Raw genomic sequence first — 18,055 nt, forward strand, 5'->3', positions numbered from 1 at the left:
TTGTAAATATGTTTATACGTAAAGGTAAATGTCTTAATTCCTCTCTCCTCTTTCTGGACTTGCCACCATCACTTTTGCATCTTTTCTGGTCCTTGTTTCAGTTAATAAAAAGTGAGTTACCATCCCTTTAGTCGACAAGATATTGGGTTGTTGCTTAAATCTTCCTTAAATCATTTGTAATTATAAGAACAAGAATGTCTACATCTACACATACATTGACACTCTGATAGCTGCATTATGGTGTGTGGTGAAGGGTACTTTGGATGCTATTGTCTCTTCCCCCTTTCATTTCCTGTCCCAAATTATTCATGGGAAAAAAATAATTGTGTGCATCCATGTGATCTTGCATCTGTCAAATTTTACTTTCATGGTCTCTTTGCGAGATGTATATAGGAGGAAGTGATATGTTGGTTGACTCTTCTACAAAACACTAAACCACAGTGTGTGTTAAGTTGACTGATCAGCTCATTATCCCTGAATCCATAGGTGTCAGTAGACATCAGAAGGCTTCAGCCAGTAGTTGTTGGTTTTTGGGTGCAGCCAATGTTACCTAGCTGACAGCACTATTGAATTAGTCATTGTTGAGTGCTTCGTTATTGTGTTGTACTTCACTCTCTCTTATACTATCTCCTTTCCTGGAGACAAGTGTACGTAACTTTATTAAATGTGTCAATACATGAGTTGATTTCAGTTTTCATTATGAACAGCATTCAAGTGATCATTGCTTTCATGCATGACTTCTGCCTTCATGGAAGCATGAATTGCCAGTTAAGCTGCGAGCACTGCATGAAGTATGGGGGGCTTATTACCACGCGCACAGCTCATCACCTCATGGCAGCCTGTGTGGGATTGTGCTTGCTTCTTCCTTCATCCCTCCCCCCCCCCCCCCCTCCTCCCACCTCTCCGGCATTGACAAACTTAAAATTAACACACTGTGCATGTTACAGGTTTCTAAATAATTCTTGAACCACACAATAGTAGATACTTCATAAAGATAAATTTTCATTCACTTCTAAAGTTAACTTAATATCATTTTAGTGAAGAGTAATGAAAATAAGTTCTCTTCTCCTGTTGTTATTATTATCAATATTGTTATTGGGTTGTGGTCTGTACTAATAATAACAAAAGTGAGAGAGAATATAACCTGTGTGAAACTGTAGTTAAATCAAGGAAGCTCCATAAAAAATGTCTAGATAATAATCCAACTTCTGTACCACTATTGCTCATTAGATTTTTGTTCACGACATTCACTTGGTCAAGTTAACAACAGCATCCAATCTATATACATTGTTTATCATCCAAAAATTGTGTAAGCTTTTAACAGACTTCTGCAAGAAATGAAGATGATAGTAACAGGTTACATATTTTCAACCCATAACTGAAAGATTAGCTAACTCATTTTGTATTGAGAATTAACACGATTTTAGGACATGGCACAAGATTTTTGCTTCATTCAATCATCCTAGTATGGGTTTTCCATACTTCTCACGGATTATTTCAGGTACATCACATGATGTTCACAGTAAGCAATGGCCATTACTTTTCCCATTCTCTGTTGATTATTAATCATTTGAAATGAATGTCTTACACTCTAACAACAACAAGAAGAAGAAGAAAAACAAGATTATTATTATTATTATTATTATTATTATTGTTGTTGTTATTGTTATTGTTATTGTTATTATTATTAAAATTGCTATGCAGGTGGTTAAGAATGATAATCCTATTTACATTTAGTTGAAGGATACTGCATGCAACCATGATTTTTCTCAGCTGTGGACTTTCCACAATTTCCATGAGATAAGAAAGTACTGTATCCAGAATAAAGTACCCTGATTTTGAAAATTTTATGTTTCTGGTTACATTTTCAAATATTTTCTTTAGTTTTACAACTAGTGTTATATTATCACTTCTATTATTCTAAAGTTATTCTTTTCCAGCTTTATACCACTATTTGTGCACAGAAACAGCACAACAGGGAATAGGGTAAGTCTTAGAAGATAGAACTGTAATGCTTCATAAGGGTTTGATTAACATAAATTACACTTGAGAATCTTTTATTGAGAGTAGTTCAGATTTATTTCCTACAATTTCCAAAGTTACTTGTTTCTGAATGTAATTTTCTGATTTCACTCATATTTCAGGCATGGCTTACTCGATGTTGGCTGGTGTTCCTCCCATTGTTGGAATCTACATGGCTTTCTTTCCTGTCCTGATCTATGTTGTGATGGGTACTTCTAGGCATGTTTCCATGGGTAAGTTGCACCCCTTTCATAATTAACAATGTGGTCTTTTCTGGTGTAGAGGATTTTGAGAATTGGAGGTTCTTAAGGGTGGTGATATATTTTCATATTTGTAATGCTGGACATAGGCAGTGACTAGTAATAAAGAATAAGCAGTTGGTATGAATTAGTCAGCAGAACTTAATTCTCAATATTGTTACAAACTATTGGTGTTTAATAATGAATTATTTTATCAGAAATATAATGTGAAATGTTTTATCTGAATCTTAATCATTAGCAGCTTCTTTGTTCAAACTTACTGCTGGTGAGATTCCCTGTAGTCAGACTGGCTGTGTAAGTGATAAAGAAAAAGACCAGTAACATTAATAATAATAATAATAATAATAATTTGATTCCATGGGAAATAAAAGTTCTTCTCCCAGAAGCAGAATTTTTTGTGTGTTTTCCTAAATAATGTGGACGCTCTGGTTGAAAAACTTCATTTTTTGAATGTTTTTTACCCTTGTACTGTATCATCTTTAGGAGTTGGCCCTTACAGAATTGAGTGAGGCTAAATTATACTTGTGAAGAAACTGTTGTATGCAGTTTCATGACAGTGTACAGACTACATGGGAAGATCATTTGCTAAGTACAGTAATGCATGGAAGACTAAAGTTTATTGTGGATACCCAAGTGAACTTTACATTTAGTAAAACTACTGAGATTATGTTGTCAGCAAAGATTAATAGCTATCTAGATAATTCAGTGTGTATTAAGAATAGTCTGTCTATTCAGTTGCTATAAGTTACTATTGCAAAACTTCTTGTAAACTGAGCAAATGTAAAGAGATGCTTTCAGTGAGATAAGGAATGCAAAAGCTGGACTAAAGAATTCTGGAAACTTCTAATCTAGGTGGAAGTGTTTCCTTTTACACAATCACCTTCGAAAGTGTCCTTTTACATTTGAAGAACTGTAAGAAAATGTGTGATCCAGAGTGTTTCATTACCATTGCAAAGCATGTCAGAAGCCTTGCACTGGTTTAGGCTGCCATATAATGGTAGTAGGGTGTGCAGTGATCACAGTGAATGTGAGGTAACTGGAATGTGTGCTCCAAAAATGGTTGTAACCATTTTGATATATACTGGAAAAGAATTGAGCCCGTTGCAGTCCTGTATTGTCTTGTAAGACACTGAAACTTCATTTGTGAGGAATGTTATAAAGACTCAATGATGAGTATTTGGTAAATGTGAGAGTTCATTTCCAGGTGGATTCAGGCTGTCCTGCGACCGAAGTTAGCCCTGCACTATATTTTGTACAGGTTATTAGACACAGGTGTGTTTGTGGTATGTAGAGGCTACACACAGTTATAAAATATATTTACAGAATTTTATTTTTTATGTGTGTCTAGTCTTCAGTACCTTTGGAGGAGCTATGAGCCAAATTCAGTGCTAATGATAAACTTCAGAATTTTTGCTCTTCTGATTTTCTTTATTTTCCAGCCTCTGCATTGGTTATCAGTTATTCTCAGGTATGAGGAGCAGTAATTACATTTCATTGTCAAAATACTGTGCATAGTAGATGTTATTTTTGACACAATATTAGCACATAATTTGCAAACTGATTTTGTGGATGTCCATTATCAACTTTTAGAAGAAATCTAAAGTGGACTGAAACAGTTGTGAGCCTGATTTTCTGAGCGCTGAACATCCCTCTCAGCCAGCTCTTTGTGCTTGGCAGGATGGTGTGTGAGTTTTTGGATGTTGGTATCTCAGTCTAGTTATGTATTGGAATAATTTGACTGAGGGAATACATATACAGTAAATATAAAGTTCTCTGACATATTAAGCTCAGATAATACTGTAAATATAGAAGGGTCACTCACTACAATAATGAACACATGCTCCAATAAAATAGATAATACCATAATCAGCAGAAATGTTACAAACAAGCTTAAACACAGTAACATAGATTACCATCATTCTGACCACTTTTATCAGGTGATATAAAGTTCATAAATTCCACTATGCTAAAAATAACAAAGGTTGTTCTTCAGAAACAAACTCTGAACAGATAAAATATTAATGTCTTTAAATACAAATTAGCTGAGTTGAACTGGGATTCTAAGTACCAGGTGAAAGACCCTGGAAACAAATGAAATGAGTTCTGTTCAATGCTGTTGAGAAAACAGTCAGTTAAACATTGCCAAAACAGAAGTAATGCTAGACTGAAATTCCCTCCAAGTCTGATTAGCCTCAGACAAATTATACATGATCTAAACCTGCTTTATAAAGCTACTACCCTACAGATTTTAAAGGAAAAATACAATCAGGCAAAGAAAAACTTTAAACTGAAATTCCTAATCTTAGGAAGCAGATTAGCAGCAAAGTACGATAGCAGTCTGATAATACAAATAAAGCTTACTGACAGTTAAATGACACATACCATAAAGATATGAAGATGAATATGGAACTATTCAGAATAAGACACGATGGTAACAATGTGAAAAACCCAAACGCTATTTCACAAGTACTGACCACCCAACCGATTTTATAGATGCACAGGATGTGAGATGCCATATTACCTCACTCAGGGTACTGCATTTCAATTTATGGAGGTGAGTGAAAAGGAAGCATGCAAGGTAATATGCATGTTAAGAAAAAAAATTTCATTTGGATGGGATGGCACATCCAATGCATTGTTAATATGCATTTCAAAGAAATCTCAAAACTTTCTACCTGCCTGATTAATTTAAGCATTAGAGAAAACATGTAACCAGCTGTTCTAAAAATTAGTGTTCTGAAACCAGTGTACAAAAAGGGAAGTATGGGAGATGTGTCTAACCGTAGTCGGATATTATTAATTCTCACCTTTAGTATGATATTTGAAAGTATTGTCCTGTTCCTAGCTTAGTGCCTATTTCACAACATGCAAACTGCTTATCTGTTTATAGATCTTCAGAATAGTTCTTGAAAAGTATAAGCATGACCACTGCAGATCTGACAAAAGCATTCTACACAGTAAACCATAGGTCAGTTCTAAAAAATTGAAGCCATGTCATATAGGGGATCCATTAATGTTTCTTATAGCAACATACCTGTTGTATTTTAAGCAATGCTCTAAACTGACATAGAAATTAGATGCAAAAATTACAAATTCTCGATTCCTCAATGAAATAATAATACAAAGTGTACCTCAAGGCTCAGTTCTTGATCTGTTTCTCTTCATCAAATATATTAATGACTCTACACAACCAATTAACTCCCATATTATAAGCTATACATATGAATATTCAATTTTATTTGTGGTAGAGTATATAAAGAACTAGAATCTTTTGCTGCTAATGGAGTAACAGAATTTATGAAATACTTAAATGATAGGGACCACAAGATGAATGTCACCAAATCTCATTTGTCATCATTTAAATGTATGTAACATGTCGGCATCAGAAACTGATGGTTGTAAATTTCGGTGTGTGTACATTGATGAAAATCTGCAGTGTATGAACCACATTAACCTTGTATGTGGAAAAGTCAGTAGTGTCTCACATCTCCTTAGCCAGTCGCAAACATAGTTCCTCGTTAAACATTTAAAGAAACTTACTAAGGAATGATTTATCCATTTTTTATGATGGGGTTGCATTATGGGACTGTGCAGCTGATGTCCACTTTAAAAGAGTACTGTTGTTACATATGTGAGCAATAAGATTTACATTTGGCCATAGAGAAACCTGTTGTGAAGTGTTCATTCAGCACAAAGATTTAACTGTATATTTGTCACTGGCCATCATATTGTTGGTCAAGATGGATATACAGTTAATTACATAAATGAAACTATGACTGCTGCAACAAAATTTGCTTTTATGAAATATGTTTCCAAGATAAAATCAAGTGGGATATTACTTGGGTATCAGAAGTACAAAAGAAGGAAGGGGATCAAACCAAGGAGTTACTATTATCATAAACAAGATAATTAAAGAATTAAGTTTTTTTACTGAAGGAATCTTATAGGATACCAAGAACATTATTAGGAAAATTAAAGTTCCACACTCATTTGAAACTGCAAGTTTATGCCCAATAACACTGCAGCCTGTTGTGATAGTTAAGGATCATTAAGAGGAATTAAAAGAACTTTCAAACAAAAATAATGGGAGATTTTAATGCAAAATGGCTATGTAATTGGGAACTTGGGATTTGATAGTGAGAATGATGGAGAAGGCATTGTAATGGATTTTGCCAAAAAGAACTGAATGTATATCCTAAATAAATTATTTTAGAAAAATGCAGGCAGAAAATTGACACGGAAAGGATCACTCACTCACTTATATGATGGGAAAAAATGGGTTTGACTGTTTGCCATCGAACAACAACTGAATCATTACAGATGTGTCAGTCTTAAACCATTTTAGTATCACAAGTTACTACAGGATAGTAAGATGCAAAATAAAAAAAGAACTCAATTCATTAATAAAAAATCCTGTTCCATTGCTACTAATTAAATTTTCAAAAAAGGTTACTGTTATAAAGAATGAAGAAAGTGTAGACTTAAATATGAGAGATGATGCTTTAACAAATGTTATACTGAAAAAATCTGGTGATCGCATAGGGGTGAGAAAGGATAGATGAAGCAACTATTCTGTAGACATGATACATTTGATGAAGGGAGAAGAATGAAAAATAAATTAGAACAGATGTGAGATAGAATAAATGAACTAGATAAATCAATTTAAAAAGATTGCAAAAAGATGCTAGAAAGTGTGATAAGAAGACTACAAGGGAAACAATGGAGAACAACTGATGTATAAAAAATAAATGGAAATAAAATAAAATAAATTGGCATTCATACTGCATAAATATCACATAACATAAGCATGGATGTTGGTGATGGCACCATTACAAACTTGGGACCTTTGCCTTTCACAGGCAAGTGCACTACCAGCTGAGCTACCCAAGCATCAATCACAAGGCTTTTTAAGTGAATCAATATTTTTTATAGATAAGGAATTTGGGAAAAGGATATAAATCAAATAGATTTATTTTCTATAATGCAACATACAGTCACCAACAATTTTTATTTTACAACTTCCATTTCCTACTTTAGCCCAAATAAACAAATACTCATCACCATTCAACTTATTCTTCTTTCTTGTTGAGAAGACGAAGTACCATAAGGGATCTTACCAAGTATACCAAAACTCTGTTATACTTCAGGTCTTCCACATTATGATATTTCTGTCAGGGAAAGCATCAAGGCCACCATAGTCAGCATGACTGCTCCAAACAGCAGCAAGAGTCAACCATGTACTACCTCCAAATACAGCAGTTACTTCAAAAGTAAACTGCAGCATCAGTCCTCGAAACACATTTGGATCTCCAATAGGCTGCTGCTTATTGGATTGCATATCCAAGTCAATGTCTATGGCTTTCAAAGCCTTGTACACAGGCACCATGCACCACCAACAGTGACTATAATAACATTACCTAGGCATTGCAGAGTTATGTTAACACAAGTGAATGTTGCAAGCCAATGCCCAGTGCAACCCAAGAGCAAAGCTTCCCCACGCATCGACAGCCACAGAGTGGAAGTCTGACGTCATGCAGTCTTATTGTGAGTTATGCAATCACCAGAAGTGAAATTTAGCCCAGCAGAGTGCAAGTAATACTAGTGCACTCTGCCTACCATCGTACTTGGGTAGCTCAGTTGGTAGAGTACTTGACCACGAAAGGCAAAGTTCCCAAGTTTGAGTCTCAGTCAGGCACACAGTTTTAATCTGCCAGGAAGTTTCATGTCAGTGCACACTCCGCTGTAGAATTAAAATTTCATTCTAGTTGGAATGATGCTGTAATTGTTTAATCCACAGGAAAGGAAGCTGGGAAGATGTTAAGAACTACAGAAATTTGTCAATAGTATAAATGTTTTTTAAAAATCCTTAACAATCTTCTGCAAAAAACGCTTTAGACTTCAATCATGGAAAAGATCAAGTTGGGTTTACAAGTGAGTATAATATAATGGTCCATTTTCAGGTTATCAATGAAGTTAAAGAAAGGAGGACTGGACAGCAATCTTTGTATGAGGCTTAGAGGCTATGAGAAAGCAGTTGACTCTCATATTTAAATCTGTGCTGGTGCCACGTGAGATCCAAGCAATAGAGACTACAAACAGCAGTTTGTTGTAGACTATATAGACTGTATACAACAAGGCTATAGCTTTCATTCAACTATATCAAGAGTGAGAGGTTTTTAATTGAGAAATGAGTTAGAAAAGGTGATGGCATTCCACCAAAACTCATTGTATGGGTCTATGGCTGAAATTTGCAGTAAGTAAATACAGTAGGGCATCAGTTGTGTGAAGAAATTGGTGATAGTGGGGGACGGGGATGTGTGGGGTTGTTTGGATAACTTATGTAACTGATAAGTTACAAAAACATATTGTACAAGTGTTCATAGGAAAATGAGACAAAGGAATTCTGATATATTTGTGTTGGATTCCATGGCCAGTGTCAGTCAGTATGAAAGTCCTCTGGGTGTAGTACAACATCATATTGAGCTCAAGAGGGTAATCAATAAGCCAAAAATTGATTATTTTTGGACACTCCTCAGAGACATTCACTGGACTGATGCTCATGGTATGAATGAAAAATATAACACTATTGCTAATAAAGTGCTTACCTTATTCGAACACTGTTTTCCCCCTAAAATTTACCAAGGTTAGAGCAAAGTCTACAAAAAAGCCATGGATTACTCGAGGAATAGGGGTATCTTGTAAAACAAAAAGAAAACTGTATCTGTCAATACGAAACAGTTCCGATGTTGATGCTATAGCACATTACAAGAAATACTGCAAAATATTAAAGACTGTAATACGGATGTCAAAGCAAATATATTACAAGGAAAATATAGTCATATCAGATAACAAAATAAAGACAATATGGGATATAGTGAAGGAGGAGACCGGTAGAACCAGACATAAAGAGGAGCAAATAGCATTAAGAGTAGATGATACATTGGTGACAGATGTGTATAATGTTGCAGAACTTTTTTATAAACATTTCATAACTGTTACCGAAAAGATGGGGTTGTCAGGTTCGGTAGATGCTGCTATAGAATACCTCAGACCAGAAATTTCAAGCAACTTCCATAATATGAGTTTGACCCTCACTACCCCAACAGAAATAATGTCCATCATAAAATCTTTAAAATCAAAAACATCTAGTGGGCATGATGAAATATCAACAAAGTTAATTAAAGAATGTGATTCTGAGCTAAGTAACATATTAAGCTATCTGTGTAACCAGTCATTTATCAGTGTAACATTTCCTGAATGGCTGAAATATGCTGAAGTTAAGCCACTGTTTAAGAAGGGAGATAAAGAAATAGCATCAATTTTCCATCCAATTTCACTGTTGCCAGCATTCTCAAAAATTTTCGAAAAAGTAATGTACAGTCGGCTTTATAACCATCTTATCTCAAATAACATACTGTCAGAGTCACAGTTTGGATTTCTAAAAGGTTCTGATATTGAGAAGGCTATCTACACTTACAGTGAAAATGTGCTTAATTCATTAGACAAAAAATTGCAGGCAACTGGTATATTTTGTGATCTGTCAAAGGCATTTGACTGTGTAAATCACAATATACTTTTAAGTAAATTAGAGTATTATAGTGTAACAGGAAATGCTGCAAAAATGGTTCAAATCTTATATCTCTGCCGGGAAACAGAGGGTGTTATTAGGAAAGAGAAATGTATCAAGCTGTCAGGCATCATCCAACTGGGAACTAATTACATGTGGGGGTTCCACAAGGTTCCATTTTGGGGCCCTTAGTTTTTCTGGTGTATATCAATGACCTTTCATCAGTAACGTTACCAGATGCCAAGTTCGTTTTGTTTGCCGATGATACAAACATTGCAATAAATAGCAAATCAGGCATAGTCTTAGAAAGATCAGCTAATAAAATATTTGTGGACATTAATCACTGGTTCCTAGCCAATTCTTTGTCACTAAACTTTGAGAAAACACACTACATGTAGTTCAGAACTTGTAAGGGGTGTCCCACGAGTATATGCCTAACATACGATGACAAGAAGACAGAAGAAGTGGACAGTGTTAAATTCTTGGGATTACAGCTTGATAATAAATTCAACTGGGAGGAGCACACCACCGAGCAAGTTTTTAGTTGTGTCCTGCCTACTTGTCGAATATGGGGTGCCTAGGCTTGTTGCCTCGGATCGCTAGACAGCAATTCAAGCAAATTGTATTAATGAATTTTTATTACAGGAAGATAAATGGCAATACTTAACTTTGAGAATTTACAGTGAAGTGTCACAAGCAAATGGGGGCAGACAAATAACAAGTCTCTTCAGTATATACAATTCCTAATATAAATGAAATAATATAGTTAGTATGTTGCTGCTGTAGAGCTCATAGAATGGCTGGTCTTCAGCTGCGCCATAGCCAGGTGGCACGGCGCTTATGTCCTCTTCGTGTAGATGCCACTGCTTTCTCATTGTCATCCTAGAGAGGGGTCAGTCAGTGGACTATTGCCTCATGTCTTCTTCACAACCCTCTCTGCTCTAACATTCTTGACCAGCATACCGGCACTTGACTTTACACTGGAACAGTTTTAATATTTTCTGGATCACATTCTTCAGATCTTGAAGATACCTCAATCAGTTCAGCCAGTTCAGATACAAACTGGCTGTTTGTTGACTCTGCAGGTGCAGTGATCAACTTGTATGAAGGGAGGAGCTTATTCCAAGCTTTGTTCAGTGTCTAAATCCAGGTGTTTTACAATTTCCATCATATTTCTGTGCAAGGTTCCACTCCACTGTCAAGTAAACTCCCAAATTTTGTAATGACATCACTGTTCTGTTTAAAGTTTGATATTGTTGCATCTCCAACTCCATATTCTTCAGCTGAGTCCAGTCCTCTAGCATCTCTCTTCAACTTGACTGTCATTTTGAGTTTATAAGGAACACTAAGAAAATCATATCTATGTTTAGTCAGCAATGCAACCATACTGTTTCACAAAAGTGAAGGTATAGATATCAATATATATCAACAGTGGTGGTTGGCTGGGGGAGAGAGACTGTCGAACTGGCCAACACAGTTTCAGCACAACTTCTACATGGCCTATGGACAAATTTGGGTTTACTGGGTAGAATACTGCTGTTTAGGTTGATCAGTATTTAAAAAATCAGTACTATGCTGTAAGTAAATAACATAGTGGTGTCATCTACTTCTCTGTGGTACCCCAATGAGTTCATTGTTCATGATACAATTGCTTAATCTAGCTGGTGTATTCATGATATTGCTTCTGAGTGTTTGTGAAATAGTGAACCAGACAGCACATATATTATAACTGTTTCCTTTATAAATATTCATCTCCTTCAATAATTCATTTTTGATCTGTGAAATAGCAATCTGAATTCATTAGATGAGAGAGATAATTGTGGGCTCGACTTTCATTCACAAGAGACCCTTGATTGCAAGGTTGCAAGTTCAATTTTTAGTAAGAATCATTTGAAAGTGTTGTGTTAACAGTTACAACAGGAAAAATATTGGTTGCTAATGACTCATCATGTGCATTGGGAGGGCAAAAGAAAATGAGTGTCCAGGAGGTGCAGAAGTCAACCTTCTATGGGTTCACTTATGGAAACCTTGTTACAACTTTTACTTCCTCTAAATAATCAAGTTTGGTCAGATTTCTGTTACTGTTGGCAGTGATAAAGTCAATGCAACATACCAGTCTGAAGACCCCACTAAGTCATTCAATCAGTAGTACAAAGTTGTGAAAATAATGACATAAAATGGACATTGTCGACATCCAAGAAATATTAAAAACAAACCATTAATTTGCATCATGTACACCAAGAGGAAAATGGTGCACCGCGTTGATCACAAAGGTTTGCTGTGCAAGACTTTCAGCTAGGTATCCACTTTTAAAGAATGCATACAGAATCATATTGATGTAATGGTGTGATGAGAACTGATGGAATTTGATGGCATCCAACCAAATGTGAAACAGTCTTTTGTGGAGCTTATCATGAAACTGACTATCCTTTAAGGCATAGCTACAGATAGTGATAATATGCTTTATAGGTACAGAAAAGGCAGACATCCAGAGGCTGAAATTGTCAAGTGGTTCCAGATTGTATGAACTACAATGTCACCCACTTTTTGGGAGGGATAGTTAACTCTGAAGCAGTTTGATTTTTATGCATAGACCAGGAATCAAGCAAAAGCAAGTTATTTTGAGCAGCTATTGCTCAAACCATAGTTGGTCCTCTCATACCCATTTTCCCCACTCCTGCTTGCTGTAATGTAAATATTCTCTACTGACCTTGCAAGATAACATACACAAGAAAGAATCATAGGGGGCAGAGCACCTCCAACTTCTCACAGCACAATAAATAACTTTCCAGCCAATTTACCATTCAGATTAACAGCCAGCATAATTGTATATGACTGCATTAAGGGATTGATGTTAGTTGATTGTTATACAACTCTCTTGGTACCTCGGATTTCTAGGGTTTCTATCGTACACATTTCTTCTTCAAATACCGATGGGTTGGGATTGAAAACAAATTCCTTACTGAACAATGGGATAAGTTTGTTGATCTCATCTACAAATTTTCAGGCCAATTCCACAGTTTGCTGTGAATTATCAAGTTGATGCTTTGTTTGAAATTTCAGTATCTACCCTCTTCCAACTATGTAGCACTGTTTGAAGTTATGCAGTCATCCACTGCTTCCCTTGAAATAATTGTAATCTATGTTGCATGCAATTTGATGTGCATAATTTAGTAGGTCACTCATGCACATCCTGTAAATTGTGTCAAGTATTATTGAAATGTGTAGAACACCAGCTTTTGTATCAAGTGCGCCTTGTCATCCCTTGAATATCTGTACTTTCTCTTATGCATTACATGGTCATATTGCTGCAGATGTATTCAAAATCTTTCATAATTACTTTTTGCTATGCTGCGGATGATCTTCCATGTATGTAGTTATGTTCAGTACCCGCTCTATGGATGATAGTCCTTTACTGTGTTTGACTGGAGATAGGATGTCTGACTCACTGTCTGACAAGGATGATGAATTACATGGATTGACACTTGTTTCAATGTAACTTTCACTTGTTAAGCATATATGACACTGTATATGCCACTGACTCATCTTGCAGAAATACTAATATTTCATCTGCCACTTATTTCCCACTCTGTGAAACTTCTGGCGTTCGTTTCTGTTTCAGTGTCAACTTTGGCAACTGTTGTTTGCTTTGTTTATCATTGCTATTGCTCTGCTTTGCAGCAAGACCACTACCATTGTAGCAATTTTGTGAGTTACTCTTTGAGCTAGCAGTTCAACTACGCTCTGTAACCTTATGCTGTGCTCACCACTGGATACCTCCAGTCATGCCCCCTGTTGCCATTAGTCGGCAATATTGTGGTTGCATGGTAGACAGTATGTGGGGCATCAAATTGCAGAAACATCAATGGCTTTTAACAGAGACTCATATATTTTAAAGAAAATTCTTATGGAACTAGAACATTAGAATAGTGAATAATGTGTTTTGAAGCATCTGTAAATGCAGAATTCATGGAGCATTTTTACTCCTCCTCCTCCTCCTCCTCCTCCTCCTCCTCCTCCTACTGCTACTACTACTACTACTACTACTACTACTCTTATATTACTTCACTTGTGAGGGGAGTAATAGGGACTGTGAAAAATTATAGCAAGTGCTATAAGTTTATCATAAGTATGTTAACAGCCTCATCAGTATTTCACTCCTTACATAGTGTGCAGCCAGATACACAGTTAATTTAATTATGGTTTGGTTAATTGCATTGAATCCTTCTCATTGTAAGTTGAGTAACTGGGATGTTTCATAAGATTGCATTCACTAAAATAATACCAAATATCAATGCAGGCATTCCTGTTGCAACCTAAGAAATTTTCCTCAGGGAATTTTGTGTGTGTGTGTGTGTGTGTGTGTGTGTGTGTGTGTGTGTGTTTAACAGCCACTTTAAATTATCTGTCCTTTATTCACTGGTTCTCCTTATTGGGCAATCAAACTGCTTTAAGTCAAAGACCTTTATATTTTTAAAATAATAACTGACATTTGCAATTGTACTCTTTGTTAGCTATGGGTACAAGACAAATGCAATCTTCAACCAGTGGTTCTCTCCTGATAATATTTAAGTTTTCTTTATCTTTATGGCCCTAAAATTTAGATTTAATTTCTTTTGCAATAGTAGCTGCAGTAACCAATTAATTATTTCAGGTACATTTGCTGTGATTTGCATGATGACAAGTAAATCAGTATTAATGTATTCAAATGAGGAATCATCTCATCTATCAACTCTGGTAGATGCAAATGGTACAGACAGCTCACTTGGGAATCTTACATCAGCATCATCTGAATCCGTTGGTTACACAACAATTCAAGTAGCAACAGCTGTTTGTTTCGCTGTGGGAGTCTGGCAGGCAAGTTGCAGTAGTAAAGTTACATAATATCCTTAAATTGTAGCTACCACTACAATCAGATATAAACTTTGACTTAAAGACATATGAGTATATTTATGCACCATAATACTGTTAAAATTAGGTGAAAAAAGGTGATAGTTTAATGTGACTTGTATATGTATCTTCTGTTACACACTTTGCCCTTACATTTACCTTTGTGAATTATTTATTCTTTAGTCATCCAGTAAATCTCTACAGATTGTGGGATGTATTTTGCATACAAACAGGCACACCAGTGTTCCTGACCCTAACACCTAATGCCTAACGCTCACCCCCCCCCCCCCCCCCCTCCACCATCCCCCTCCCAACATGTTACACATAACATCAAAATATATTGTAATGATGCAATAAATTAACTCTACTTGATCATGTTGTAGGAGCAGTAGCAGTTCTTGCATATGCAAGCTTCAAGTCTGTTGTATTTCATTTTTTTATTTTTATTTTTGGATCAAGATGATGACTGAGCTAGCAGTTACGCTACTCCAGAATATAATGCCATACTATAGAATGCTGTGGAAGTGGGAAAAATATGTAATTTGAACAGTGGGGAAGCTTTCTTCGTGTGCAAGTCAATGTAGGCTGTAGCATACTTTCTTCAGTGTCACATTTGTTTATATTATTTGTGTCAGAAATTTAAAATCATGTTCAAGTCAAGTGTCTAAAAATTTTGTTTCCAGTGAGGGTGTAATTTCACTCTAGTTTGTCACAGATGTGTTGGAGCTTTCCCCCTTTAAACAAAAATATAGAAAAATTGTTTTGCATGTATTTATTATTAGTTTATTTCCTTCATTTATCTGGTCTGTAGTTTATTTATGTTTGCTCCGGCAATTATCTTGAAGTTTTCCCCATAAACAGCATGCTACTGTCATCTGCAAGCAAGGTATTTATTTGCAAATCAATGCTTGGATCTAGGTTGTACTTTTGGAACTTTCCAACAGGATTTTGTGGTCTGAGATGTTGAAAGCTTTGCTTCAATCGAAGAACATACTAACAGAATTCTCTCTCTCTCTCTCTCTCTCTCTCTCTCTCTCTCTCTCTCTCTCTCTCTCTCTCTCTGTCTATCTCTCTGTCTCTTCTGCCCCCCCCCCCCCCCCCCAATTGCTTCTAGAGCATTTCGTGAAAAATTATAGATGGAACTAGTTATGAATTTATTTTTCTAGAAGTCATTCTTGGCATCAGTGATGATTTTGTCCTTGTCCAGTATTTTCATTTATCTGTTACTAGCAGGAAAATGCTCCTATCAGAGCACAAAAAAGGTGAACATGCTTCTGTTTAAAGGACTCTGAGTGGAGAATGGGTACCAGCTACCTCATCCTACCTTCCTGAGCACCCTTAAAAACTTTCCCAAACATTTTGACATGCATTCACATTATTTTTAACGTGCAACTACCTCTCACTCTCACAAGCTTCTCTAACTGTAACTCACCTACACCCAGTAGTCCATCACTGTAATCGGTCATACCCATCTACTCCCACTTGGCCATTCTCACTCACTCATTTAGCCTAATGTATTGTCATTACTTTTTATGCCTCTCTGTCACTGTCTCCTGTCTTACAGCTACAGTCTTCTTCATTATGTCCTCCTCCTCCTCTTCCTCCTCCTCTTCCTCTTCCTCCTCCTCCTCCTCCTCCTACTACTACTACTACTACTACTAGTAGTAGTAGTAGTAGTAGTAGTAGTAGTAGTACTGCTACTGCTACTGCTACTGCTGTCTCCTCTCATTTTTGCTAACTTCCTTTTGCTCCCTCTTACTGCTACCATCTCATTTATTCCATCCCACTGCTGCTGCTGCTGCTCTCCCTCTCTCTCTTTCTCTTTCTCTTTCTCTTTCTCTCTTTCCCTATCTCCCGTAATGTCATTGTTATAGTCTCTGTCACTCATTATCATTGTCTCTCTCCCCCACTTCCTCTTCCTCCAGTTCTTTATTCTTTTCCCACTGCCACTGTCTCCCTCTCTCTACGCATAAAAAAGAGTAAATATGTTTCTATGCTAAAATTTTTGGGAATTTTTTTTAAAGGTGCTGAGAAAGGTAGAATGTGGCAGCTGGTACTCCACTTTTCAGTCACTCTTTTAATAAACAGGATCATATTCACCTTATTTGTGCTCTGATAGAAGCATTTTTCTGCTAGCTCTCTTCATTTTCTTACCACAGCAGGGCATCTATGGGTCTGTAAAATTTTGATAGTTTATTTATGTAAAACTGAAATGACAGAAAACTAATTTTGCACCTCAGAGCAGATTTTATTCACACAAAAATTTTGCATGTGCTTTGTTACTATAATATGGGGTTCCCAGAACCCTTCAAATGATAACGAAGACATTTTACAGCATATTTCTCCATGCTACATCACTTTATAAACTATGGTTTCTCCTCACACTGGATTTTACATGCCTATTTTATGTGACATGTAGGGTAACTTTAAACATCTTTCATTGGGAAATGAATATAGAGATCAAGAAAATTTTCAAGGTTGTTCAAAATCAGAATCTTAGCAGTATATCACAAGAACTTCAGCCATTTGCTCTGCATAGCTGCCTTCAAATCTGCAGCTCAGACTTGGTATAGAAAATTGTGAAATTTTTTAGTGAGCTTTATAAGCAACCACCCATGAACTAATGCTATTTCCATAAGCTCCTTAAGGCTCACCACAAACCACACAAATGCAAAAAGTACCAACCAACTACTAAGCAGAAGGAAGTGTGTATGTAATATTCATACTTTGACCCTCTGCTATAGGATAGTGACACTAGACAATCCTTCTGTTGGGTTTACAAATGGTCCATAATTCAAGAGCCGCTCATAACACGTGACCCTACCTTTCTGTCACCAATAAAACCTGAGGTATGAGCTCTGATAGAACCCCATTTTTATGTGGGGCAATTTAGAATATAATAGGTAATGCATATTGTCACATGCTTACCTATACATGGTTCTTTGAGTGATTTTGACAAAATCTGATAATAAAGAGACTGGTCTATAATTTTGTAAATTTACTTTGTCATCAGGGAGACAAAGAGACGAGTAGAGTTAGCAGATCCAGATGGATGTGGGTTGCAGTACTTATTTGGGGATGAAGAGGTTTCCACAGGATAGAGTGGTGTGGGGAACTGCATCAAACCAGTCTTCGGACTGAAGATCACAACACCGTCTCTCCTCCTCCCTCTCCCCCCCCCCCCCCCCCCCCCCCCCTCGCCCATAATTTTATATAAGTGAGGATCACTTTGGAAATTTTGTGACAGTCAGGAAAGGTTAATGTCAAAAAGGATGAGTTGATTATATCTGAGGGGATGTTCACCACAGTTCTAAAG

General features: G+C 36.3%; 1 protein-coding gene across 7 annotated transcripts in view; it reads left to right on the forward strand.

Moving 5' to 3' along the window:
- LOC126299288 (sulfate transporter-like) overlaps positions 1-18,055 on the forward strand; it is a 417,662-nt gene that overhangs the window by 349,480 nt on the left and 50,127 nt on the right. For all 7 annotated transcript variants that reach the window (XM_049991078.1, XM_049991079.1, XM_049991082.1 and 4 more), the window contains exons 4-5: positions 2,145-2,255; positions 14,504-14,706. In XM_049991078.1, the coding sequence (XP_049847035.1) occupies positions 2,145-2,255; positions 14,504-14,706 (314 nt within the window). The remainder of the gene's footprint in view (positions 1-2,144; positions 2,256-14,503; positions 14,707-18,055) is intronic.

The sequence above is a fragment of the Schistocerca gregaria genome, chromosome X (assembly GCF_023897955.1).
Source record: "Schistocerca gregaria isolate iqSchGreg1 chromosome X, iqSchGreg1.2, whole genome shotgun sequence".
NCBI classification, from domain to species: domain Eukaryota; kingdom Metazoa; phylum Arthropoda; class Insecta; order Orthoptera; family Acrididae; genus Schistocerca; species Schistocerca gregaria.